Source organism: Ambystoma mexicanum, chromosome 3p (genome assembly GCF_040938575.1).
Source record: "Ambystoma mexicanum isolate Mex_15411 chromosome 3p, UKY_AmexF1_1, whole genome shotgun sequence".
In the NCBI taxonomy this organism is placed as follows: domain Eukaryota; kingdom Metazoa; phylum Chordata; class Amphibia; order Caudata; family Ambystomatidae; genus Ambystoma; species Ambystoma mexicanum.
Window position 1 is genome coordinate 879824933 of NC_090925.1, and position 27861 is coordinate 879852793.

Sequence of the window (27861 nt, forward strand, 5' to 3'; positions counted from 1 at the left end):
ATCATTTTTAATATATTAATTTTTTGTTAAGCACAGGTAATACAAAAATTATTAAAAAACATATACACATCACATAGTCATATACAAAGTAAAAACACAACCACCTCACAGTATCGCAACTAGTATGCTGAAATATTCAACCAGCATACCACACTTCTGGCAATTCAATAGATCTCATTTTCCATTGTGTGACAAAGCCCAACTTTACAAGTTTCAGTCCTCTGTGTTCAATGTAACCGGACATTCATCAGGGGCAGAAGTAGTCCTGTGCTTTGGGTAGAAACTTCCTATTCATACACCAATAGCTATCTCTAAGGAAGAAAACACAAACAGACAAATCACTATTACGGGCATAATCGGTTAAATTTATACACCATAGCCAATCCCTCATCACCAAAAGGGTGTTCAAATATACCGTAAATCATATACCTGAACCCAGGTACCAAGAATTGCATGTCTTGTACCTAACCAGTCAGACACATTCTGACTCTTCACTACTAGTATCGGCCAAAAACATTCAAGAGTACCATGAATAGTCTATTAATAAACCATAATCTGATCTCCCCAATTGATACTGACAGGGCCAACACCCCAATCATAGGTAATTGCAACATGTCAATAACATGGGAGTCATATTAAAATAGAAGATTTTATAACAAGATTACTCGGCAAAGTGCTTATGCAGCCCTATGGGTCTACCTGACCCTGAAGGTTCTCACCTCCTACTGGCTATTCCAAGAGTCCTCCAATCTGCAGTAAATGCAGCGTCCTGAAGAAATGGACCTCCTTCCTCTATTTGGCAGGAATCCCACTAGTTCTAAAACAAATGAGGACCGAGTAAGCACCACATAATGGAAATGATGTCAGTGAAGCACTCCCTGACACAATCCTCAATTTATCAAACCAATGTGTACTGGTGCTCACCTATTGCGGGAAAGTTGCACGTCCCGTCATACAGTAAATGTAGAGAGCTGGAATCCAAATCCGGCAGCCAGCGGACAAAAACACCGTCTTTACCGGCGTTCAGACGTTCAAACCAGACCATTGCAGAACAAACATCCACAACGTCATGACGGCCTCGCGCTGAATGATGCGCGATGACGTCACACGTCGTCGCATGCGCCCAAACCAGGCAAAGTCAGGCAAAAAGTCAGGGGAGGGAAAACGAAGCTAACAAGGTCCAACCCATTAGAGATGCACTCACAAAGGACAAACTGCCCCATAGTATTACGTTGGAAACCCGGCAGGCCAATCGGACACTTTCTAACCGTCAGCAACCAGTACACAGTTCTGTCTCTGATGTACAATCCGAGTTACCAGAGACACCCAGAGAAGCAAAGATGGGCAAACATCTTAGAGCGGGTAAAAATGTTTTGAAAGGAGCAAAAACCAATACGCACAGCTATCACATTATGGCAATTAGCATTCCTCTTCCCTCGTGAGCCTAGAAACAAAATAGGGCTACCAACAGAAAGTGCAACACTCGCATGTCCCTAATAACCCGAGACGTTCTTATTTGATATTGTGCCACTCAATATTCTCGTTCAAACCTGTAATATGACTATTACAGAGAAAAATTAACTTCTGCTCCAAATTGATTAATTTCCTGTTGATTTCGTCTTGGGAACTACCCCTAATCTTTTTGAGTATACACCATTGGAAATCAGAGAATGAATGTCCTTTCTCGTCAAAATGTTTAACTAACGGAGCTTTATCGGTATGGTTCTTTAGGCAACTCCTATGTTCAATCATACGAGTCTTGCACTTTCTGTTGGTTTTCCCTATGTAAATTAAATCACATGGACATCGGATCATATAGATAACATTTTCCGTTTTACAGTTTGTGTGTTCTTTTAGCGCCCATTCATAAGGTAGTCCCAAATTGACAGATGTCATCTTTTTGGTCAGGGGGCACATAACACATTCCCCGCAAGGATGATGACCCATTACTCGAGGCAAACCCCATAGCGTACTTTGAGCAACCTCTTTGTCTCTCTCCTTTTGTACCTCATTTTTCATTACAAGATTTCGAATGTTGGTACTCTTTTTAAAGGCTATCAACGGCAGTGGGCTGTTCATAGTTTTTTTCCAATTTTTGTGTATAATGTTCTTAACCTTATAGGACATATTGCTAAATGTGGTAACAAACACCAATGGGGTATCTTGTTTAGCAATGTCTTTGTTTTTCTTTTCCAAAAGCGCTTCCCGGTTGTTATTAAAGGCTCGTTTGGCAGATAATCTAATGACCTTACTAGGGTAACCCCTGTCGATCAGTTTGTTCATTAGTATGTTCGCCCCAACTTCATAGTCATGTTTGGTGCTGCTGTTACGTTTCAACCGCAGAAATTGTCCAAAGGGCAAGTTGTCCCGGACATGCTTAGCGTGATGGCTTCTGTAGTGTAATAAAGCATTTTTGTCAGTGCTCTTGACAAACGGCTTAACCCCAAGTTGGTTATTGTGGTGGTAAATTGTCAGATCTAAATAATTCACCTCCATAGAGCTCATGACAGCAGTAAATTTCAGCTATGGTGTATAAATTTAACCGATTATGCCCGTAATAGTGATTTGTCTGTTTGTGTTTTCTTCCTTAGAGATAGCTATTGGTGTATGAATAGGAAGTTTCTACCCAAAGCACAGGACTACTTCTGCCCCTGATGAATGTCCGGTTACATTGAACACAGAGGACTGAAACTTGTACAAGTTGGGCTTTGTCACACAATGGAAAATGAGATCTATTGAATTGCCAGAAGTGTGGTATGCTGGTTGAATATTTCAGCATACTAGTTGCGATACTGTGAGGTGGTTGTGTTTTTACTTTGTATATGACTATGTGATGTGTATATGTTTTTTAATAATTTTTGTATTACCTGTGCTTAACAAAAAATTAATATATTAAAAATGATATTTTGTGAAGAAAATGTTTTCTGATGATGATTAGAAACACAGAATGCAGCCTATATTTGTTTAAAGGCTGGTGTCTTGAAATTGCTATCGGAGGGGAATGTGTTGATTGTTCCTTCCTTTTGTAGAAATATATATTTAAAATGGCAGTTTACATAAAAAACCGCGAAAAAAGGCCCTGGTTTTGCCACCACAATCCATGTAAAGGATGCGGGGGACCGCTCGCAACCCCAGATCCCGTTAAATGGTATAATGGGGTACACCTTTACCGGGTCAAACCACAGCATTTTTGCTGCGATTTTTTGTAAAGGAGATATTTTTGCAGCGATTGTATTACTGCATACTGCCCCAAGATAGTGGATGATAGACCCAAGGGTGGTACAGGGAAGATCCCCATGTCACCCTCACTGTGTGTCCATCTCAGGGCAGGGGGCAGTCCGGTGGTGCCAATTAGGGACAAGGTCAATCCCAAAATGAAGGCGGCTGCTTCTCTCCCTTTCAGCAAGCATAATCCAACTTCCCAAGTACACAGACCGCCACATAGTCCAGCCAGTGTTCAGCTTTGCGATAAAGAAATTGATGGGAATCAGCCAACTTTTGTTTCCATTGTCTCCTCTGGCCAACATCAAAGCCCTAGTGAGATTTCCACAAACAAGCAAAAACCCTTAATTTATTGTTGTTCGACAAGGCCGCAAGGACAATCAGAACATTGATACACAGGACAGCATGAGTGCAAACAGTTACAAGTGTCATGGGTACGTCAGATGTTCATATATCTGTTGGATGTGGCTTAATTCGCAGATCTCTGGTTGCCTGCTACTTCAGCTAAAAAGACAGCGGGGCTTGGCGGCCCAGGCGAGTCTGTGCTTGGCCCCACCTTAAAACTGCTACAATGTTGCAGATTCATGATTCACGCGCAGCATTCCCAGAAACGACTGTCACAAGGCCATGGAAGCATTGCTGCTTTGCAGCATACGCCTGGACGAGTAAAACAAAGTTACCATGTCCAGAGACTCACGCCTCTCATCCGTGTGGAGTAACTCCAGAAGCATTGTCTAAACAGATACCAAACTCCTCCGCCCACGCCGAAGAGGCGGAGGAGCAGTGCATAGTTCCAATAGTGTTGCCAGCCAAACGCAGAGGGATGTACAATCAAGATGGCTGACCAGCTTCATTCATTCTTTGTCCACCCCTCATTAGCTCAGCTGAATGTAATGGCCCCAACCAATCACAACACCCTCCTCATTTACTATCACAGGTGCAAACCCTCACAAGGAGCACTCCCAAAGGGAGGGAGCAAAGGAGTATAAAAGCGTCCAGCCCTAGTGTGTCAAGGCGGGTGTTTGGTGAAGGAGCGCAACAAGATGGTGGAGGAATGTATGAGTTGAGGTGAGGAGCAGTGGTAGGAGACAAAGAGTGGATAAGATGCGACCAAAACTAACTAAAGTATGTCAAGATCTGGACAGAGGTGATAACAGAGGTGCTCAAAGATCTAAAGAACTGTTCGGGGAAAATATCTGGAGAAAGGTAATGACGGTTGTGCCCGAAGGGCTGACGAATGTAATGAGGAGAAAGATCTGGAAATGGGAAATTATAGTCGTGCTCAAAGAGAAGAAGAACGTGAATACGAAAGTATTATAGCTGAGGGAAGGAGGATTCTAGAAGTACAATTTGAAGAGTTTTAAAGGAAGTATGCATATCAGAAGTGGCTATGGAAGGAGAAAGTATAGGAAACCGACCAGGAACTGATACTGAGCTTGATTGCAGAGGTTGACAATTTGCGCAGGGGAATAAGGGCAGCTGATGGAGAGTGCGTTGAGGATTCCGGAGGCAGAAGGACCAGCCTAATGAAATTGAGTGCTGTAACCAAAGAGAGTACTTGGCCACCCCATCACCTTCGCACGTTTGGCTGGTTCGCAGCCTGCATTCTGGGAAATGCTACGTCTTGCCCCCTGATTCCTCTGATCTTGGAGATTGAGGACTTCCCTGTGGGAGATTGCTCAAGAGCCAGGCTATGACTGGCCTACAGGGCAATAGGCCCATGGCTGAACCAAAAACGCAAAATGCTGGTGTGGGACCGTTTTTTTGGCCAAAGTGGGTCACTTTTTTGGCCAATGTGGGCCAGTTTGATGAGTTACTTCCCTGTGCGGCTAGTAGTTTCGACCAGTGTTGCTGAATATTCTTTAAAATGCTCAATTTGCATCACATTTTATCAAAAAACTGCCCTTTGGGTACTATTCAAACAGTGTCACAAAAGGAATGAATTCCCATTTGCAAATGTGGGCCACTTTTTCATTGGTGCCTGAGACAATTTGATGGCCCTGCCCAGGACCCCTGATGAGCACAACCGATTGCAGCCCTAAAACACCAATACTCAAAAGAAGACGTGGTAGGAAGATGAGCCCTCAATGGAACACACAGCATTCACACGAGCCATCGCGAGAATCGTAAAAAGGCACCCCCTGACAATGTGAGACATCAGAGATTGTGTTTTGGATCCAAGGCTTTCTTTGGGCACTACATCATTGTCCCAGGGTGCGAATCGCAGAGCAACCTTCGGCTGGAGATCGGCTGGGATTTTTGAGTTTCACTGCAATTTCTAGTCAGTAACTCACCAGAGACATCATGGCATTTTTCAGATGCAGTGTCTATGCCTTCCCCACATTGTGCCACACTGCCCCCAAAATAAACCACTTTACGTATCATTTTGTGAGTGTTCTCTGGCCATTGGGGTGCCACAATTCCTAAAACAGGGTGGTGGGAAAGTCATCCATAACAACATAACACGTCTCCTAGTGGATCTCAAGGTACACTACAATATGGGCCACATGCAATTATGTTTTGCTAAATTAGGGGATATAACACTACCCCACAAATGGTCATACTGGCACCTGATAGGTTAGTAGCTGGCTATAGTTGTATGTGGCATGTGTCAAATCCTGCTACAATGCTCAAGCCTGATATCCAACTTCCTAATATCATTCACCCATCGCTTACTGCTGCCATACCAGTTTCATACCGTGCCCACTTCCCCGCTCATCAAATGTAATGCTTATATATATTGCACTGTTGGCTGAGGCATCTATATAGCTCCCCTCTTCCCCCATCATCTTGGAAATGTTGGCGTAGCGGGCTTGGGAGCAGGTTCATATTGCGCTTGCAGAGATCTCTGTGCCCGTCCTCACCGACACTCATTTGAGGTTCTAGCTTCACCCACAAGTCTAGTTCTTCGTGGTGTGGAGTTGGTCCCACTTTGCACAGCCGCAGAGCGCCAGGTCACTCGCATTTGTATCTCAGGGATGGCTCCAGATTTGTTTCTCGATGCCGGTCTCGAACCTAAGTGTCTTTTCGTGTGCACGTCCCACACCGTCTGATTGATTCGGAGGGCCAATTCCCATGCACTCTGGCTAGCGGTTCTAGGCCTACATTATTATTGGGACTGCTGTTATTCATGTGTAAAATACTTTTTTCTAGGTTGGCAGTCACCTAGCTATGACACTGGGAGGATGCGTTCCTAAAACCTCCGCCAGCAAATTTGCAGAACCTCGGAGCATCCGAGAAGGTAACTTCAAGGTTTCCTCCACAACTCCCCACCCGGAAATGTGTCCGGACCTCCTCCCTTATTCCTGCTGAAATGAAGGTCTTATCAATCGTTAGCAGGTGACCAATGCAATACCAGCCGCTACCCAGATGCGGAGGCTCACACGCGTGTTCTAGATACCAAGAGCCCTTTGGTGGAACACGCATCTTGTTCAGAAGCAGGTGCTAATAGCAGGGCTCACTCAGCAGCGTAGTGCAGCCCGCTACTGGGACATTTTTCCAGGCTCCCGTCACTGTAATCTCCATGTCCATACCACAGGTTTTTAAAGGAACCTAAGTTCCTGAGAGTAGGGACAAGCAACCATCTTGTTCCATGGCCTGCCACCCACATATTCGAGTACTCCACAAAAAGGGGGTGCAAGCACACACCACTAAGGGGGCAACGACCTCTGCACATGATGAAAATGAACCTTGGTGGCAAGGGTGTTGAGCTGCCACTCTGGAGAGTCCATTTTTCTAGCTCCACACACCTGGACCGGCTCATGCTGCAATGCAAGATGGCAGCTCCCAGAAGGAGCTGGATTTCCTAATTGCAGTGCCTGGGGGTTCATGAACTCCTCATGTTACACAAAGGGAGGATTGTTTGCCGGCTATTTCAACACACATATTCATTGTTTCTGCCTTCAACGTGACCACCATAGTTCTCTGACCTCCAGTATGCATCCCGGTGCACCTCTTTGGCGCCCACAGTCCACCCCTATGTTAGGACAATGAGTCGAGCCCCTTGTCTTCAGCAATCCAATAAGGACAGGTTTTCGGATATATCAAAAAAGGGCGCATTCATCTTTTATAAGGGCTTTTTCACTGCCCTCATCAGGGAAGTTGACTCTCCAGTGGATCATCTGAATTTATCAGTAATTGTAATTGGTTATTTATAACGCGCCGGGGATCGAACCTGTGCTGCTTCGCGTCATCTTGCTTCCAAGACCAGCGCATTGCCCCTGAGGTATCCTCCCGGGTCATGGGCAACCTACCGGTGAGCTTCGGTTCCAGGGTTTACACCAAGGATTCTTGAAACATCCCACTGGCTGTTTCTACCCCTCCACCTTTTTTGCCATTGACTTTTTGCTACATGCTGACCAGGCACAGATCAGTAAGAGGAGGTTAGTGTGAGGGGTGCGGGGGGGGGGGGTACTATGCATTGTCAGATCCAGATTGGTAAACTGACGCGCCTGAGTTGCCTAATTCAGCCAGGATATTCCATGATCGTTTTTTTTCAGAAGGACATGGAATATCTCAATTTAAAGGTTCATGATGCTCTTCCAGTTGTGTTGGTTGAACTAGAACATCTCTTGGCTAAAAGTGGTGATCCCATTGGAATCTCTACCCATCAGAGTGCCATCCAAGGGGTGTTGAAAACAGGGAGATGCGACAGGCTCATTCGACATCCCAATTTACCAAAAAACTGGACACTGGTGAAAGGATGCTACAATCTAAACATGTCTGCTTAGCTTCTCACCTGCAAGCCTACTCCGGGTGGTGGCAGTAGGTAAGGGCAAGGGTTTAAGGGAGTCTTTCCTCTGGGCGATTTAGTGAAAAATAATCTGACAATGTTGGCAAGTGTATGCGAGTCACAACCTGTCATTGTATCTTAGCTAGATTCAATCATGCTTTGAAAGGAAATGGGAAACTGCAACATTTTTACAAAGAATGTACAATTCCACTCTGGCTTTAGTGATGGCAGTTAGCTGGCCATGGACTTACTGTACTATTGGACTTACGAACTTACTGAAGCCAGCACTCCATCACGTAGACGCACGGTCTAGAGGCATGTGCATTGTGGCAGACATGATGCAGGAACACGGGTAAGGACAACAAAGTTTGAACAATGTGTTTTTACGAAAAGGTGCTTAGCTTGCCGTTGCAGGGCACTGATCTGTTACATCGAGCACTGAAGAGCTGATGAAAACAAATGCATACTCGCCCATTGAAGTCTTTGGTAGTGCTAAATAAACTAGTGAGCAAGTGGTTTCACATCTGGTGCTAATTCTAGCAGGAAAGGGTCTTATTTGGTTTTGGGACTTTCAAGAGTGTTGAATAAGGCAGCAGGGGACTTCTCCAAGCAGACAATAAAGGAACCACACAACCCAGCACCAGGGACGGCAGCTGCTACCTAATCCTGACTCTGCAGGCGGCTATATGTGGGAGGATGACATGGGAGGAGACAACTACCGGGGAGATGTCATGGCTACATTTAATGAGGTGCGGTATCCACCCTTTACCCACAAGGAAGACCCCCTGATACCCAAAACCCCCATGCCATTTATTTGCTCCCCCCTTTTCCTTTTCTGATATCCTTTAGGTCAAACTCTCATCTATGACCTGAAGAATAAAAGCTCCAAAAAAAACCCTTTTCACTTTTGATTCCCCTTCATATGGAACTGATGTTTCATGTGCAATCATTGAGAGAGATTCTCTAAATGCTGTGCATCAGGTGTCACCTAGACGCCAGGAGCTGCAAGAGAATTCCTGGGCTCAGGCAAGCTTGACGAAGCAGCTTTCTCCTTAATGGGATCTGAAGGGAAGCAGTCATGCAGGAGCGGAGCCGCGAGGAAAGCCAGAGAGATGTCTGAGTGGCCCAGCGTGGGAAGCAAGCGCCAACGACACTGAAGGCACTGCACAGTGCTGGTGAGTCAGCCCAAAGCAAGTGGGGACCGTGGGATGTTTCGGCAGCCACGGCAACAACAATTTGGATATTTTTAGATTTCCAATACAGAAACAATAAGACGATTGTTTGAAATTAAAAGGGGCAGAGTGCAGACCCAAAGCCCAATAACATATTAGTGCATGAAATGCAACTGTGGGGGCAAAGCTTGAATGAACTTTGAAACATAGAAATACCGAACCAAGTACGGTATATGCAGTTTTCAATATAAAGGGGAACTGTAACACAAGAGAGAAGACCGGGCAAGAGAAGGATACCGGGCAGTTGAACTCACATAAGAAGTCCTGGCAAGAGAAATGTACCAGGCAGCTGGAAACACAAGAGAAGTCCTGGCAGGAGAGTACACAAGGCAGTTGAAAGTGCATAAAGAGTCCTGGCAGGGGAGCATACCAGGCACATTGCAAACCTACTATGGGCCTCATTACAACCATGGCGGTCCGGGAACTACGGTACCGGTAAGCATGCCGGTACCGTAGTTCCCGGACCGCCATACTATGTGCTCTGCTCGTGGGAGCCGTTTCACCCGCCAGGTTTTTCCTGGCGGGTGTAATGGCACCCGCGAGCCGAGCACGTCAGATGCACAGGCACAACTCTGAATGTGCAGGTGCATCCGACGCCCCCATCCCCATTCAGCCCTATGGGGCAGAATGGGGATCGGGACGCCCTTGATTCTGGCATCCGAAAATGGGCAATTACCGGGTCTGCCGAGCTCGGCATGACCCGGTTCTTGCTCATTTGCGGGTGTTGGAAAAAATGCAACTCCGGTGGCAGCCGGGCCCTTAATAAGGGCACAGCTACCGCCAGAGTTGTAATGAGACCCAATGTGTGTTAAAGAAGGACATTGGGCCTCATTACAAGGTTGCCGGTCTGGACACAACAGTACTGGTAAGCTTACCGGTACCGTGGTATCTGGACCGGCAAACTCTGAGTTGTGCCGCAGGTGCCTTTCATTCCGCCAGGTCTGCCCTGGCAGAATGAAAGGCACCCGCGAGCATAGCATGCCTGTAGCTCTGCCGCTGGTGCCGGTGCTGGAGGCATCCCCATTCCCATTGAGCACTATGGGGCTGAAATGGGAATGGGGATCTACCGGCACCGGCACCCGCGAAAGGGCAATTACTGGGTCCGGCGGGGTCGGAATACTATGGTAATTGCCCATTCGCTGGTGCCAGACTTTCATGCTGGTATGGAGGTAGCTTGCCGCTCTTACCATAGTGGCTACCTCCAACCTCGTAATGAGGCATGTCTGTTATACAAAGAAGGAACTTGCGTTAAAGAAGGACCAAGGCTACAGAGCTGTTTACCTAACAGGATTGTTGTGGGCCAAGGAGAGGCACAAAGAACTGTTAGAACATGAGACATTGCCATCCCATCAAAGCATCCCGGGGAAGTGCATCACTCTCTGAATCCAATATCTTTTCATCTTGGAGACCATTTATGTTGGAGCCATTTTGTTTTCATTTATGAAGACAATTCCTATCTCACCTATTATTTAGTTTGTAGTGTGAGGGTCAGGATACAATGTTAAGACACAAGGACAGCTTTTTGATTTCTGACATCCTGACACAGATAGATCCTTAGTTTTTGATTTTTAGGTACAGAAACCCCTCTTTAGAGCAGAGTCAGAGAGGCAATTTCACAATCCATTTCAGTTAAATAAAAATCTTTAACCAAAAACATGACATCTTTGCGTCCGGCTTCCATTTCTGACCGTTCACATTTCTCAGAGCCAAAGCAATGAAAACTTGATTGCAGCTCACACAAGTGATACAGTATTCTTAGACCATCTGGAGACATGAATCTCTTTCCTCCTCTGAGACATATAAGAAACACTCTCTGTCGGCCTCCTCTTCATTCTCGTCTAACCGGCACAGAGCCAAAGGAGGAGATAGAGAATCTTGTGTATATTGCAGCAGTAGAAGATGGGCCACCTCTTTGAGAAGTTTCAGAGCTTCCTCTCAAGGAAGCTGTATGTAAAAGAATTGGGTGGGACTACACACAGTGTTAGATCTCTCATCTTTCAATCTTTTTCTCCCCAGGAATAAGTATAAGAGGATCATTTAGGCGCAGATGTAGTTCTACTGCGGAATGACTCTGCTTAGTTCCTCTGAAGGATGTAGGTAGCCCTATCGATCCTTCTTATCCAGATCTTCATTTGAACAAATCCAGGTTGTGACGTGTGCCTTTTGATTGAACTACATGGGGAGGTTTCTCTCGTATACACTGTTATTTTCCCACCACTATCTCCTTCTTGTCTCACCCCTATTCACATTCACTCACCCACCCACTGTTTATTTTTTCCGAAATGTGCTAATGTTCACAATTCACATTTTTGGAGCATGTGGGATAACGATCTGATGGAAGCCTACTTCTATATACCAATTTGAGCCCAACGCATTTGTTTTCTGAAGCTTTCTCTGGGAGAGCGGGGGGGGGGGTATAGGCAGTTCCAATACACAGTGTTGCCTTTTGGGCTCAGTACAATATTTGGGATCTTCACAAAAGTGTGGCCACAGTAGATTTGCATTTATATTGAAGGACGATTGGCTGGTCCGAACCTAATATTCTGCAGAAGCCTCCTCGGCTGTGATGCCGCTCTTTGAACTCTTGTTCTCCATGTGTACCTCAGGAAGTCATTCTTTGCTCCACCTCAATCAATGGCATTCATTGATTATGTCTGGAAAACATTAGCTTAGTTTTCCGGACTGAGGCGTGACTCTGGAATATTTTGATGGTGGCAAACAGACTTCTAGTTTCCAAGAATCCTAGGTCTTATGCTTGCGTTTTTGCTTGTGTTGACTTATGCCAGGTCTAAGATGAGTAATGATCAACTTCATTTGTCGGACACCTGGAGCGGAACATGCTGACCTTTGTCATTTCTGATTTCTTTACCCTGGTAGTTGAATCTGTTATGCAGTGGTGGTTATTTTCGAGGAACTGTGTCCCAGGCTGCCATGCATGGATCTGGAAGTAGTTAGCTCAGCCACCAAAGACTCTTACCCCATTGGTTGTGTGTGGGGGGGGGGGTAATCATGTTGAAAAGAATTCACAATCTGTGGCATGCTCATGACCAGTCCAGGTACATCAATGCTCTTAATTAAAAACAAACTTCCATTCATGGAAGTCCGTCACCTCAGGGCTGCAAAGCTCCAGGTTGTTGATCATCACAAACAACATCAATCTGATGTTTTAAATCAATTTACAAGGGAAACAGAGTCCTACTCCTTTGCCGGCTGATGATCTAGTTCTTGATGTCAGCTCTTTTTCTCAGGGTATCCATTTCAAGGCCTAGCCTTTTATGGGCATGATAGAAGGGGAAGCAGACACTTTAAGCCAAATCCTCCAGTACATTTCTTTGGAAGGCATCTCAATGCAAACTGCTGACAGAGAGGGTCTTGGGTGAAATTGGACCTTTGTTTCTAGGAGATGCTCTCCTGATCCTTTGGTGTTCATGGAGTGTCATGCAGCACTTCCTCTCCCTGTTCTTCTGAAAGCAGTGGCAAAGTGGCATAGATTCTTCCCAATGAGTGTTATGCTATTCAATATAATAAAATATAATAAAATAATATGCCAGGGGGGCAAGGTGATTCATGATTCATGGAGATCAAATCAAACAGCCCTTGGAGCTTCCAAGGAATTCGCAGTGTAACCTGGAAGTGAAGAGACTCGATGACTGGTTGATGCCTTTCCTCATTACGCCTCTTATTTGAAGCATGTTTGTCTGTTATGTCTATCAATCCATTTCAGTTTGTGGCATCAGTCGATGTGAAGTTATTTTCATGATTGATTGCACTTTAAGTGGGACTCATTTAGGTTTGCTCAGTTACTGAAATTCAAACTCTTTTACATTTGGACTTTTCCCTGTGCATTATAAAGAACGGGTAGTGCTAAGGTTGCATCCCTTCTCCATTCCCCTTTAAATATGAACCGAGAGAACAGATCTGTCTCGCTGGTGCGGTGGATGAACAGAGCACATGACCCACAACATGCTTCAATAGACTTTGTTTTCAGCAGGTTTTGTCACAGGATAAACACCTATAGGGTCACCTATATGGTCACCTATAGGGTCTAGGGCATTCTGTGCAAAGGTATAGGATGTTCTAGTGTTGAAACAATCTAAGCAAACCATAGTTCATCAGGATGTCCCTGCCTGGTAGGGATACTGTGCCTCTCTCTGGTTCTCTTTCTAATCTCAGCTTTGTTTGACACCTTAAACATGATCTAAGGGATACAGCACCAAGCTCTCTTTTCAGCACACTAAGCGTAACTTCAGGGTTATAGCACTCAGCTCGCTATTTGTAGCTCCCAGAAGTATAGTGCCCAGCTGACTATGCTCCAGATATCCAATGGCCCACTCGCTCACAGAGCTAAAGCCAGATACTCTGACACTCTAGATGGCTCTCTTGACAACACTCTGGGTCTCATTTTCTATTGGTTTCTTGAGGTATTTCTGTTTCTTGAGGCATTTCTGGTTGGTCTTGTGCCTGGTTAATCTTGGGTCGGCTAGTTCCCCTGGGCAAGGCAGTTACCTTGGGCCACTCAGCTGTCTTGTGCCAACCAGCGACTGTAGAACATCTCCCTCTCTGCGTTCCTCTTCTACTGGTTCTTGGTACGTGTCACACTTGCTCTGTTTTCCCGGTGACCATTTTTCAGCAAACTGCTCAGCATCTGCTTGAGTTTAGGTCGTCTGTTTTCCCTCTCGGGCACGCATTGGCCTGAGGTGGTGGCAGAGCAAAGGGCAATTGCACCAAGTTTTATGTGGCTGCTCAGTTTGTGGTCCATAAACAAGGTTCCTCTTTGAAGGCTGCCTGCATCACATTTGCATTTGCCCCAGGCCCAAGGCCTCTTGACGGTACTAAGTGAAAAGCTCTTTTTGTAAAGATCTTTTCACTAAAAGACTGATTTAGAAAGACCGCTCTGTGCGATCACAGAGCGGTCTTTCTAAATCAAACTGTCACGCCCCTGCCGCACACGAGTGCGCACAGGAGTTGACCGGCTCTGCTGTACCAGGAAGCCGAGGGCGAGGAGAATGAGTGCGTGTGTGTTGGTGTGTGTGTTGTGTGTATGTATGTGTTTTGGTTTCGGTGAGGGATGGCGGGTGGCCAGTGGTGGGGCGAGGTAGCTGGGGCTGAAATCCCGCAGTAGAGGATGTGGGTGGGGTGGAACAATGGAGGTGTTCGGAGGTGAAACTCCCTGAATATTTTTTTTAAAAAATATCGTTTTTACGATCAAAAGAAAATTGGTCATTGTAAATCTGTCTTTTTCTCTTGAGACTTTCAAAATGAGGTATTTTGAAATAGAACCCTCTTGACAGCTCCGCAGGTCCCAATGCCATTCCTCATTGTTTTCTTTTTCCACTAGAACAAATACTTTAACCAAATCAGTGAAATAGGATTTGTGCCACATGGCAGTTGTAAACAGTAAATATATGGAGCAAACTGGATAATTATCTTATTTCTTTGGTGTGTAAAAGTAATGTAAGTAAGGCACTTCTGGACTATTCCAGATTCGTCGTGAATTGTGCCAATACACTTTCACCAGGGCATATCCTGTTCTCACCTGTTCTCACCTGAACAACTATTGTATCCTCCTGCTCTAGGGTAGTCCCTGAATACACTCAATTTCCAAAATTGTATTTTTTCTTCTGATTCATTATTTTTGGCCAGTCCCATAGCTTTAGCTTCTTGCACTTCATCCTGTTCTCACCTGTTCTCACCTGAACAACTATTGTATCCTCCTGCTCTAGGGTAGTCCCTGAATACACTCAATTTCCAAAATTGTATTTTTTCTTCTGATTCATTATTTTTGGCCAGTCCCATAGCTTTAGCTTCTTGCACTTCATCCTGTTCTCACCTGTTCTCACCTGAACAACTATTGTATCCTCCTGCTCTAGGGTAGTCCCTGAATACACTCAATTTCCAAAATTGTATTTTTTCTTCTGATTCATTATTTTTGGCCAGTCCCATAGCTTTAGCTTCTTGCACTTCATCTATTGCTGTTTGGCCTTTGTCTCGCTGGTCAATTTACGCACTATGTAGCAGAGGGAATCCTCCGAACGGCGACACAGTTCGAGGGGATGTCCATTTCTTTCTTTATTTTATTTATTGGATATTTGTAAGGTGGCTATACAACAAGTGGTGTTTCAGGGCGCGTAACAATGAGTGCTGCGCGACAAAGACCAATAACATTAAATAAAGTGCAGGGAACCACAAGTAAGGACGCAGAAGTAAAACTTCTGTTTGTAATAGTTAACTATGGGACTGGCCATTTCGTCTACTGCGAAATATAGAAGTATGCTAATACAGTGCTTTTAGTTTTAAGGCCTGGCATCTCCAATGGAATCCATAAACCTGTAGGGAGTCCTACAGCAGCCTCTGCGGCTTTCCAGATATCCGTTCTGTTGTATGTGCTCTGCGGGACCGCTACATGGGGCACACTGCTGGGTTTCTGCAAACACTATTTATGGGACACAAGTTCGAGAGCTGATGCGCAGTTGATCTAAGCTACCCTCAATAACATTTTTGACTAAATGTAGGCCGATCCTCACAAGCTTTTCCTTGATATCCCAAGTAATATCTTACGCGTATCCAGGCAAGGGGTCAGGATGTAAAAATAAGAATAATTACTGACCATAGTGACTAATCGTAGTCCCTTTTCTGCCAGTCGATCCCCATTTAACATGGCTATATGCCATGCATGATCTCGGTGGATGGAAATACTGGCAGGTGAAGCTAGGACGCATGGTTATGTGACGGCAGTGCACGGATGCCTCAGCCTATGTGCCGTAGCTGAGCTTTTCAATGGAGAAATGAGAACTCTGGACTAGGAGTAGAGTGATCACTATGGTGAGAAGCTTTTTATTTTCTTTCTATTTTTAGTATTTGTTCAGTTTGTCTTCCATTCCCTGAGGCAGGTTTGGTTGTACTCTGGACTATAGAGTGAGGGGAACGCTGTGTGTGCATATGCGGAGGAAGGACCGAGAGAATAGTCATTGGGATCAAAGGCTGCTTTTTGATTCTATCAATCTTTGGTCAACCTTCTTCCACCAATTCAATGCGATTAAATTGTTCGTCCAGAGGCAGAAGTGATGACTTTGGACTGATTTTATGTTTAGGTCAATTTCGTGAAGATTACGACCAGCATGATTCTGTTAATCTCCACATGTTATCTTTGGTGTTTTGTACGAAGCAAACGTAAAAAAAATGCCAGATGTGCATTTACTGTGCATTCGGCATGTGTAAAAAAAAAACAAAGCCCAAAATGTCGAGCAAGGGGAGCATGGGTTTCGGGGGTGTCCCTCGCTTCCCTTGTTGTTCGGCATTATGGGCTTCAGGCGTTGCAGAGGTGTCCCCCGCTTCCATGACATTGGAAGCAGGGACCATCCATTTTATTTTTTAAACAGAAAAATTGACCCTGCTGCACCAGCTCCGACCCATGTTAGTGGGAGGGAACTGACGCTGCGGGGATAGAGGAGAGTCAGTGGCACAATTCTGTGCGTGCCACTGAAAAGGTATGTGGGGGGAAGGGGTTGGGGGATGCGGTAAAGTTACACATGTGATTTTAGAATTCAATATTTTCGCTTTGTGTTGTAATCACTTAGATCCTTCTTTGGGTGTTCGTTTTTTCACACATTTTCCTTTCCTCAAGTTTTAAATCTTCCTGTTACGCCCTCTTACCTGAAGGTCCTGCTAGGACTTAGGTAACCTGTAACAACCCTTTTATAGAAACAGGCTAAGATCTGGTTTTATTTATTTAAGTTGTGTATATCAATACAGTTCATCTTGCCCTCCAACCATTCTTTCTAAGCCCTCTGAGGGTATCTAACCCTAGTTTGTGCAGATGCGCCGCTTATCTAGGGTGAGGGGATAGGAGCAAAAGGAGACAAATAGTGCCAAAATGGCTAATTTTAAAAGCACCTTCAGGACATTAATTGTCTGAAAAGTGTTGGAAATCATCTGTGGTTGTAATAACTTTTAAGAACCCAGTTTTGCGACTTTCCAAAATGTTAAAAACAAGTACAATTAAAAGCAAGACTCCATGGTTCAGGAGCAATGTGCACCATGTACTGTGCACTCAGGTACCTATAGGGTGGGCTCCTTAACATTTAGGGCACCACTAGGACCCTTATCCTTAGGCCGACCGGTTTCAGTAGTTTATGTCAGTGAGTACCACTTTCTTCAGGGCCATGGTCCTGCACTGGGTACCATGAATGGGTTGAGACCACAGTTAATTCCTGTGCCTGTAGAGGAGAAATGGGGCAGGGGGCCCGGGAAGAAAAAAGAGAAACCACATAACATAATTGTATTGCTTGCTTAGGCAAGGATGTTAGATGCTGCAGCACAGTGGCTGCTGGCTGCTTTTATATTGTTACCCTTAATGCGCTGTGCCGCTCAGTGTCTCGAACCCTTGACTCTTAGTTTCCTCTTCGAGTACAGCCTGCTGAGTAGTCCTGGTAACCTGAATGTGTGAATATATAATATCACCTTCAGGTGTTTTGGTAAGGAGGGTCTATTTATGATTCATCATTCGAATTCCTATGTTGCTAAGTGCAGAAGGGGCATGTTTTTGCATTGCAAAACATGCTGTACACAATTTTTTTATCTTAGTAATGTTTGTGTGCTCGCGTTATGACTGTTAGGTGATCCCAAGTGTAAAGACACTCAGTGATCTCACCTATTGTTGCACTTTTCTCACTTTGGCAAGTACATGCAAGCGCTGCGTTGCTAAATGCCACCTGCGGCTCAAATGTACGTTAAAGTTCAAACAGTGAACTTGAAAGAATCACCGTGCTTGTTACGGGCCAAGCAGGAATGGGTTTTGTAAGCGCAGAATGTGAATTCAGAATGTGTATTAATGCGGAAAGTAGCCTGCTTACCTCTAAAGTGACGCAATTTTCACTTTGGCGGTGGTGTGCTTAAGTACGCTATGGCTACTGCGGCGGGGACTGTCTGGGCGAGTATTTACCTTTTGCACGCATGCGTGGCGCTGAACCTTTTGCTCTTCGCACATGTGTACAAGGCAGGAGAATGTATGTTACTGTACTCGGTTGTGCGCATGACCAACTCAGCTCGCCATGGTGCCGAGCGACCATATCCACAGCGATCATTAAAGTTTGCTCTTATTTTGTTTTGTTTTTTTAATTTATTTTATTTCAGTTCCAATTGAGTTGGTATTTGATGGTAAGTGCAATGGTTGGTGGTCATTCACCATAAAGTGATACATTTCGGTCATAACACGATGATACATTTCTTCGTATGTTATCCTCAAAGGGTCCACAAGCTGGGTAGGATGGCATTAGATAGGACTCCTCCGGGTGTGTAAAATGCCCATCGACTGCAGGACACATGCTGTAAAATGAAGTATAGTGTGTGTTAGGGGTCATCTTGCTGTTATGATCAGAGAGTCGCCAGAGTTTGCCAACTGGTGGTTTCATTAAGGCCTTTTTTATCAGTGCATAGGCGGAATATCCACAGCTGTTCCCTTTTGAAGAGGGCTGCATATTGGTCCCCGCCTCTTCATAGAGTAGTGATCTTTTCCACGGTGGTCCATGTTAGGCCTGATGACCCTTCAATGTGAAGTGTTCCACAAGCAGGCACGTCATTTTTGTTTCTGATACATTACCAATGTTCACCCAGGCACAACATCATTGGGCGAGTTGTCATGCCAATGTATCTTAGATTACAAGGACATGTAATCATATAGATTACATTACTGCTATTGCAGTTAGTGAAGGACTTTTGTTGCCAGGGAATCCTCCAGCCTATATCTATTGATGTGCTCCTCCGTGTAAATGTAAACACGCTGCATTGTCCACGTGGGGCATGGCCTACTGGACCGGGTTGACCCCACAGGGGATGACTTGCTTGTTCTGTTGGTTCCTTATACGTTTGGACTAGACAGTTCCGGAGGTTACGTCTCTGTTTGGTCGCATATCTAGGGGGTTCAATGGTGGAAGTGCCTACATTAAGTGGTGGCCAGAGCCTTTTGACCTCTTTTTTAATTTGGTTGACTGATGGAGAGAAACTGAAAACTGCTGTAATGGTGTCTGGGGTGTCTGGTCTAGGTCCATGTTCTAGGGTTATCTCTATGCGGAAATTTCTGGCATGTTTTCTTGTGTGTTTCACTGTGTAGCTCGGGTATCCTCGGTTTCTCAATTACAGTGCTAAATTGTTAGACTGCTGATCGTATTCATTTAGCGTCGTGCAGTTCCGCCTATATCTTAGGAACTGTCCAATGGCAAGTTTTCTTTTAGACTTCTCGGGTGGTAGCTCTGGAATACGAGAAGTGAGTTCCTGTCTGTAGGTTTGTGGAAGACTTTGCTTTTTATTCTTCCAGCTTCGGCGTATAGTATCGGATCCAGGAAGTTAACTTCCGACCTACTCTGTGTTGCTGAATCTCAAAAATGTGTTTCTTGAGTTAATCCAGTCATGAATTCTTTGAAATCTGCCTCCGTGCCCTCAAATATCATTAGTATATCATCGATATACCTTGCCCACAGTTTAATTTTCTCTGAAAATGGATTGGTCGGGCTATAGATATTATCATTCTCGAAGTCTGCTACATAGAGATTGGCTAGACTCAGTGCGAAAGTCGCACCCAGTGCGAAAGTCGCACCCATAGCCATGCCTGATATTTGTTTGTAGTATTCTTTTTAAAAAATGAAGTAGTTTTTGGCAAGTGCTAGTTTCGCCAGTTGCATGATAAATGTAAACAGGGTTTCCACCGGTGGTTGTTTTTCTCTCAACATTCTCTCGATGACCCTTAGTGTGTTTTCATGGGGGATCTTAGTAAAGAGTGATTCTATGTCCATGGTCATCAAGATATGGTGGCTTGGATCAATCGGAAGATCCTTGGTCAGGCAAAGCGCTGCAGTGGTATCCTGTAGGTACGAATTCATTTTTGTCAACTCATGCTTGAGGAAGAAATCTACAAATTGTGATAAAGGTTCTAGAATATAAGAGATGCCCAACACTATTGGTCTCCCTGGTGGTGGCTTAATGCCCTTGTGTATTTTGGGCAATGCGTAGAATGCAGGACATTTAGGGTAAGCTGCCAGGAGAAATTAATGTTCTTTTTTGCCAATATAACCTTCTAGTAATGCTTCATCTACAATGGGTGTGATCAGTTGCCTGATTCTGTCCTGCGGGTCACTCCCCAATTTTTGTATCTCCCATGGTCATCCAGGAGGGTTTTGGACATACTGCGGTATTGGATGGTGTTCATTATTAACGTCGCTCCTCCTTTGTCTGCCGGTTTAATAGTAATAGTTTCATTCTCAGCCAATGTTTTGAGTGCTGCTTTGTCTTTGTTGGAAAAATGTATAAAGCCTGGTATGTAGTCCTTTTCGAGTGTTTTGATTTTCCTGGTGAGTGCTCTCTCGAAAGTGATGGATTCTGCACTGATGCCATTAGGGGGTTGGTAGAAGGTAGATTTATTCCTGAGGTCAGTAGCACTGAAGCTTTGAGCTGGTACTTTGTTTTCAAACAATTGTTTTAGATGGATCTTGCGCACCAATTGGGCTATTTCGATCCTTTTCTGAAAAGGATTGTGCTTAGCGGTCGGTATGAAGGACAGTCCCTTTTCCAGAAGGGCTAGTTGGTCTTTATTGAGAACCAGATCAGACAAATTGACAACCAGGGGGGTAGCTGTCATGGGTCTGTTGTCAAACGTGGGAGGGGTGACATTGTGCTGCACATGATGTTCTCCCGCTATTGCTGCTGCTGATGGTTCCGCCCTCGTCCCGTACTGCAGGTTACTCTGGGTGATTGGTTTTGCCATTGGTTGTGCCATTTCATTTTTGCCTTTCCCTCTTCCTTGGCACTGGTATAAAAAAGACCCCAGGTTGCGTTTGTCACTATTCATATCTTGAAAATTAACATTTCTATTTGCCCGGTTAGCCGCTGGCATGATGGCGCTGGAAGTGCTTGGTCCTCTATCGTCCGAGCTGGCAATTGAAAAAGTCCAGTTGTTAGGACTTGGGTGAGATTTGTTGAATTGTTTCTTTTGACTGGGTCTACTATTCATGCCCCCTATGGGGTTCTGTTCCTAGTACGTGTTAGTTGTATAAGGATATACTTTTTTGTGTGTGAAGGCAGCTAGGTTTTTTTTTAATTTAGTGACCTTCTTATTAAGATTGAACTCTTCAAAGTCTTTCATTGACGCCTCTAAGAATAGAGGAGAGTCGGTGGCACACTTATATGTGTGCCACCGAAAAGGTAAGTAGGGGGAAAGGGTTGGGGATGCGGGAAAGTGATCTATGTGATCACTGTGCAGCCCGATTTTGGAAATCAATATTTTCGGATTCGCAATTTCGCTTTGTGTAGTAATCACACAATCCTTCTTTAGCTGTTAGTTTTTCACACCTTTACCTTTCCTCATGGTTCAAATCTTCCCGTTAGTCCCTCTTACCTGAAGGCTTGGATAGGGATGAGACAGTTTATCTGCAACAAAACTTCCCAGTCACTAAGTGGCCTTCAGAGGCTCAGGTTGTAAGAAAGACACAAGGATAGAGTGATTTTCTTACTAAAACTGCCTACTTGGTAACTAATACTAGAAGGCGCTGATGTGCCGCTTATCTAAAAGTGGACAGAATAAGAAAGAAAAGAGATCTTACAACATTAATTTGCCCAGTACTTTTCCATATGGTCAAAGCATTAAGCAAATATTCAGTTTGGTAATTGTCACTTTAGATAAGCAACACCAATTGGGAAAAGGAAGAAGATTGAACCCGCCTCACTCTCTGTTAGTTGATACTGTTTATAAACAGTTTGAAGGGGTGACGGTTGCTAATCTAAAATGATAATTACCAAACTGTGCTTTTCATTTAATTCAAGTAACCCTAGGTTAATTCAGTAAGTCTACGGGCTATTCATTTGTTACGTACCCAAAACAGATTACTGATTATATGCCATAGAGGTTCTATTTTTTTTTTTTTATTATTCATCTATAATTATCTAAGATAGTGGTCTAGGACGGACCATGTTGAATATTTGTAATGCTTTGACCATATGGAAAAGTACTGGGCAAATTGATGTTATAAAACCTCTTTCCTTTCTTATACTGCCCACTTTTAGATAATCGGCACATCATGCTTTCTTGTATTAGTTACCAAGTAGGCAGTTTTAGTAAGAAAATCGCTGTATGCTTGTGTCTTTCTTACAACACCGCTCAGTGACTGAGAAGTTTTGTTGCAGATAAACTACACACAGATGTGTTTTGCCTATTTTTGTGTTAAATTACTGATGATTTAGGGCAAAACCCTGTTCATTAATAGTCTGTGCCCTTCAGTTTTTTGGTAGGGATGGGGCAGACCACGCCAAAATGCAAGAGGAGTATGTTCGGAAGGGCAAAGACCGCACTCAAGAGGCAGAAGTGATGACTTCCTTTTGGACTGATTTTATGTTTTGGTCTGTCTCGTGAAGGTTAGGACCAGCATGACTCTGTTCATCTCCACATGTTTTCTTTGGCTGTTCGTTTTATGCCACATTTACCGTTTCTCAAGGTTTAAATCCTCCCGCTAGTCCCTCTTACCTGCAGCCCCTGGCTAGGGATGAGGCAGACCACACCAAAGAGGCAGAGGAGTATGTTCCCGAGGGCGAAGACCACAATCAGGTTCCGGACACTGGAGATCTGCCTACGCAGAGACTTCAGGCTGAAATCAAGAACATTCGAGAAGCCAAACTCATTAATGGAGTGGTGTCCCTGGACTTCTCGTGACATTAAGCAAAACAGTCTCATGCCCCCCTAGCAAAGACAATTTGCTGCAAGCGGGACACCCCACTCTGCTCCTTTTTAAAGCTATGTCCGTCAATAGCAAAACATACAATAAACATCTTGAAAAATAAATACGAAGAGCAGACATCATTCTAAATGTTGGTTCAGAATTGTGAAACATTGTCTCTCTGGCCCCCTGTTTTCCCTCTGATGGACTAACACAGCAATTTCAGTCAATGCGTTTGAAGATAGCTACTAGAATTCTGCTACCTACCCGGAAAGGGCATTGCCTGCGTCTCCTTTCTGATTGGACACCTTCTGCTGACGTGACCCCAGGAGGATGGAAGTCAGAGGGGTGCTTAAGAGGGCCAGCACTTGCAGGGCCCCAAAAAGGGAGGAGTAAAGATCTGAAAGGAAAGAGAGCCTTCTTAGAGGGGGTTGTTGTGGAGGGTTCTTTTCTAGGGTTTCGCTCTGGATTAACGGGACTTTTGTTTTTAAAGCAGACCTCAGGAGTGGGTCTTGCATACCTCTGCTGTACTCGGACGTCACGTGCCTCAGCTGCTGGTTAAGAGCCCCTATGTAGAAGTGCACCCACACATGTACGATGGACGAGGTGAAGAGATGCAGTATGAACACCGGGCTACACAGACTGCCACTCAGCGGGGACATTCCTGCAGGTGAAAACAGATAAAGAGAGGGGGTTCTGGAGACAACATCACAGACAGGAAGTTACAATTCCACGCAGAAACAGGAAGCACAAACACAGGTGGCTCTCCCGGGTGTCTAACCCTCCAGCAGCCTCTCCTGCCCCTTGCTTGCTCCCCTCCTCCCTTTCCCCATCCCCAGAAGTGACTGACCTTTTGGGACCCCTGGCTTCCGGAAGCTCAGGATCCTGCGCTGGCTACCGCGTGTCAGGCGCTCCTTAGCTCCGAGCGACTCCAGGAAATACTGGTTCAGCGCGGTTTGGTTGAGTTCCTGATAGGACGGCTTCTGCGGGGCCTTGTCGCAGCACTTCAGCTTCAGGGGGATGCTGTGTGGGCGAGGAATCAAGAGTATGGGGCGTCAGTGAAGTCTATAGCAAACTAACCTCACCAATCAAACCACTGCCCTTCAGATGTTTTATGATTGGCCTGTCTGTTGCTATGCGTTGAGAAGAGGCTTGGATCAAAGGCCATTATGAGTGCCTTCTGCGGCAGGGAGGTGGGTGGTCCTCCCCACCTGCCTGTGGCTGACTACTTTCACCACCTGCACACATGGTGGCAATGCGCATCAGCAGTGCTTCAAACAAAGCATTGGCTGGCATATGGTGTATTCCTTTATTTAAATACACTGTCACATCGTCATGTTACTTCTTCCATTGACCAGATTTGGGCACTTGTGGACTTAGCCTTTTTTATCTTGTAGTTAAACTACTTTGTATGCCTAATTGTTCGAAAATAAGCCTTGATGGACCATATGGGGGCGTCATGTATTGCTCTTACCTGTAGCTGCCCTCGGTCCCTGCAAAGCAGGGTGGTATGGACCAGGAAAAGAAGCAGTTAACAAACATGAGGCAGGAAAGCCCCCCGTAGACCAGGATGATGTGGATGAAGGGAATGCCTGCAGAGTACAGCACCTACCAATACATAGAGCAGAGTCAAAGTTACATTTACATACAGACTTTCCAAAAGCTACTGGGCGTGCATTAAATTTCCTTTCCATGCCATAACAATTCTATTCAGAATCCTTGTAATAAATCTCTCTCCATATTTAGAGCACACTATAGTTAAGGGGTGTACCTAGTTCCATAGGAAACCTGAACATTTAGTTGCTAATAACCTTGCTGGTAATCCATGCGGAAATGGAAAGTGGTAAATACAAAATGCTCTCCCACTGGGCGAAAAAGAACCAAACATTACTTCAAGAGATTGGAAGCACAGAAGAAGAACTCGAAAACAACCCAACAAAAACAAAAAAACGATTAAAAGAATGGGATTGGATTCAAACATTAGAGGCTGCTTCCAAGAACAAACTAACATCGCATTTACCCATGAACACACACAAAGTGAACACAACAATGGAACACTTGTCAAAATGTCCAAACAGGAAGCTAAGAACAACGTTCTTGAGAGCACGCCTAAACTTACTGAAAACGAATGAGATCCTAGCGGTAAGAGGAAGCTCTAAACATAACAACTGTCGCTACTGTGATTGCAAGAACAAAGTGGAAACGATAAGACACTTGCTACTGTCCTGCTCAGGAACCTCTACAAAAAGACTCATATACATGGGGCACCTTTTTAAAGACTCTGAAAACCATGTTGAGGACTTCTGGTGGAGTCGTCTAATGAATGGCAAAAGCACAAAATGTGCGATTGCCGTGGCATAATTTCTTCAGAACATTGGACTGGAGTTGGCGGGGCCACTCTAATCTTGCAAAATTGAAAAACGGCTACACATTTCTCAGACGTCTAGTTGAGAAGAACCACCGGGAGAGAAGAACCAAACTACGAGACCATAGGAAACTATATGAAATTACACGGTTACCAAAATAACTGTAATTTTAAGATAAGAGAAAGATGTATTTTTTCCCCTTGCAAAAATTGTTAAAACAATTGAGTCAAGTAAAAAAATAAAATAATAACCTTTAACTTGCAGTATGGATTTGCCTACTATTTTACAAGCAAAACGTTAGTCTCAGCCCTCCCCTCCCCCGCTACCCCTCAGACTGAACATTTCGGGACCGAATCATTACAAAATGAAAGATTTATTAAGAAAGTGAAAAAACGCTATGTTTTTGGCCTACTCCCATTCATTTAACCCATAGAGAAAAAAGTCAACATTTCTGCCCAGGGCAAAAACCACTGGATGGAATTGGACCAAATGTGAAACAACTTGGGCAAGAATCATTGACTTGATTTCCGGGGGGGTGTGGGGTTATTACATCCAGTAGTTTAAAAAAAACTATTTTACGTGGAAGAGGGTGCCCCCTTCTCCCAAAATTATAGCTATGTCTTGCATGGTGCTTCGCAGCAGAGACGCTGAGAAGCTTTTCAGAAAATAAAAATCAGCCATTTTCACCCAAAATTCTATTGATAATAAATATTAACTTGCTGGATTGGTTTGGATTTTCCAAACCAAATGTTTGACAAGAACCAGTCCCCACCCCATGCCTACCCCCCCCCCCCTGAACTGCATATTTTGGGAACAATACGTTATGAAAATGCGTTATAAAATGAAAAAGTTATTAAGAAAACAAAACACCACAGTCAGCCCATTCATTTTCTCATAGAGAAAAGGTGCAATTTGTAAATGGTCTGAGTGTGAAAACCACTGGGCAGATTTGGACCAAATAAGAAACAACTTGGGTACAAAGCATTGACTTAATTTCCTTTACTTGTTTGGGGTAAAATCATTCAGTAGATTTAAAAATATTCGACAGAGAAGGAGGTGCCCCTGCACCTTAATACCTACATATCGGCCTTGGTTGGTGCTTTGCAGCAGAGAGGCTGCGAGAGGCTAATAACCTTTGACTTGCTGGGTGGATTTGGATGATATTTTCTAAACAGAATGTTTAAAGCCCACCATCCCTACCCCCAAACTGGAAATCTTAAGAACAATGTGTTAAAAAATTGAAACGTTATTGAACACAGTTTTCAGCCTACTCCCATTAATTTTCCTATAGAGATAAAGTGCAGTTTTTGAACAGCTGTAGCGGGCAAACCGCTTGGCAGATTTGGACCAAATAAGAAACAATGTGGGCACCAGGTATTGACTTAATATCCTTGACTGGTTTGGGAGTAAATCCATCCAGTAGTTTTTAAAACATTCGACAGAGACATGGGGGGGGGCCCTGTGCCTTAAAACCTTTATATACATCGGTCTAGGTGCTTGCAGCAGAGATACTTTTCAGAAATGAAAATCTAACATTTGTTTTTTGCTTTTTGCGAGTGATTCTTGCGATATTACTGCAAGAATCCGCAAACGAAAGTGCTCAAAGCCATAGTTGCAGGAGGAAAAGGAATGCCATCAAACTTTGGAATGATGTCCCCCACAACCTTACATTGTCTAATAACGTTCTTGACTTCAGAAAGAGATTCAAAACTCCTCAAGGAATATTGAGTGTTTTGAACAACAGCGCTTTGATGGCCTGGGCATAGGCGCAAAATTAATACCAATACCAATAGCAGTCCCATCAGGTAAGAGGACGTGAGTCGAGAAGAAGACACCATGTGAACTATGGGGGTTTGGTGGTGGGTTGTGGAGCCAGGTACGGGTAGAAAATGTTCTGTTTATCTGGGAAAGACTGTGGGATTCTCACAAGAGTACCGCAGCAACGCTGCAAGACGTGCTCAGAAACAAATGTGCATCACACAAAGCGATGAGTGATAGGGGGTAGTGGAGAGTGCTATGGAGCGAATAAGCAATTGAATGGATCGAGGGGACCTGGAAAAAAAGGGGGACACACAGTGAGTTTCTGTGAGGATGTGGAAGATGTTTTTATATGGAGCCATTTTTCCTGTTATCGTGACATTCGTCAAACTGCCACTCTACCACAGGAATTTCTGTTATTGGAAATTATTACTGTGAAATTTTCACTGCAATAAGGGGTTAGAAATAAAAGGTTTAACATCTGTAGTGCCTACAGCTACTGGGCAGGGGGCAATGGGTGCTTGGTAACAATTAATGGTTTGACATGGCCAGTGAGCCCAAAAGAAAGCTATTGCTGCAACACATACAGCAACCACGACCAAATGCCATAGCTAGTGAGACCTCATGAAACTATGCAACATGTTCAGCCGTGGCCACTGGCTGTGGCTAGCTGGCCCCAAAGAAAGGTATTGGTGCAATATTTACAATGGCCACAGCCAAAGGCCATGGCCACTTGACATTGCTGTAGGCCATGGCTAGTGGGCCCCATAGAAAGATATTGGTGCAACATGGACTGGGGCCAAGGCCAAAGGCTTTGGCTAGTGGCCATGGCCAAAGGCTCTGGCTAGAAGCAA

At 44.5% G+C, this 27861-nt stretch overlaps 1 protein-coding gene across 1 annotated transcript in view; it reads right to left on the reverse strand.

The window, feature by feature from the left end:
* LOC138581057 (large neutral amino acids transporter small subunit 4-like) overlaps nucleotides 1–27861 on the reverse strand; it is a 292371-nt gene that overhangs the window by 47575 nt on the left and 216935 nt on the right. Inside the window, exons 7-11 of the mRNA XM_069652100.1 lie at nucleotides 24358–24491; nucleotides 23734–23906; nucleotides 23404–23547; nucleotides 23151–23283; nucleotides 22694–22814 (exon numbers count right to left, since the gene is read on the reverse strand). Coding sequence (XP_069508201.1) covers nucleotides 22694–22814; nucleotides 23151–23283; nucleotides 23404–23547; nucleotides 23734–23906; nucleotides 24358–24491 — 705 coding nt within the window. The remainder of the gene's footprint in view (nucleotides 1–22693; nucleotides 22815–23150; nucleotides 23284–23403; nucleotides 23548–23733; nucleotides 23907–24357; nucleotides 24492–27861) is intronic.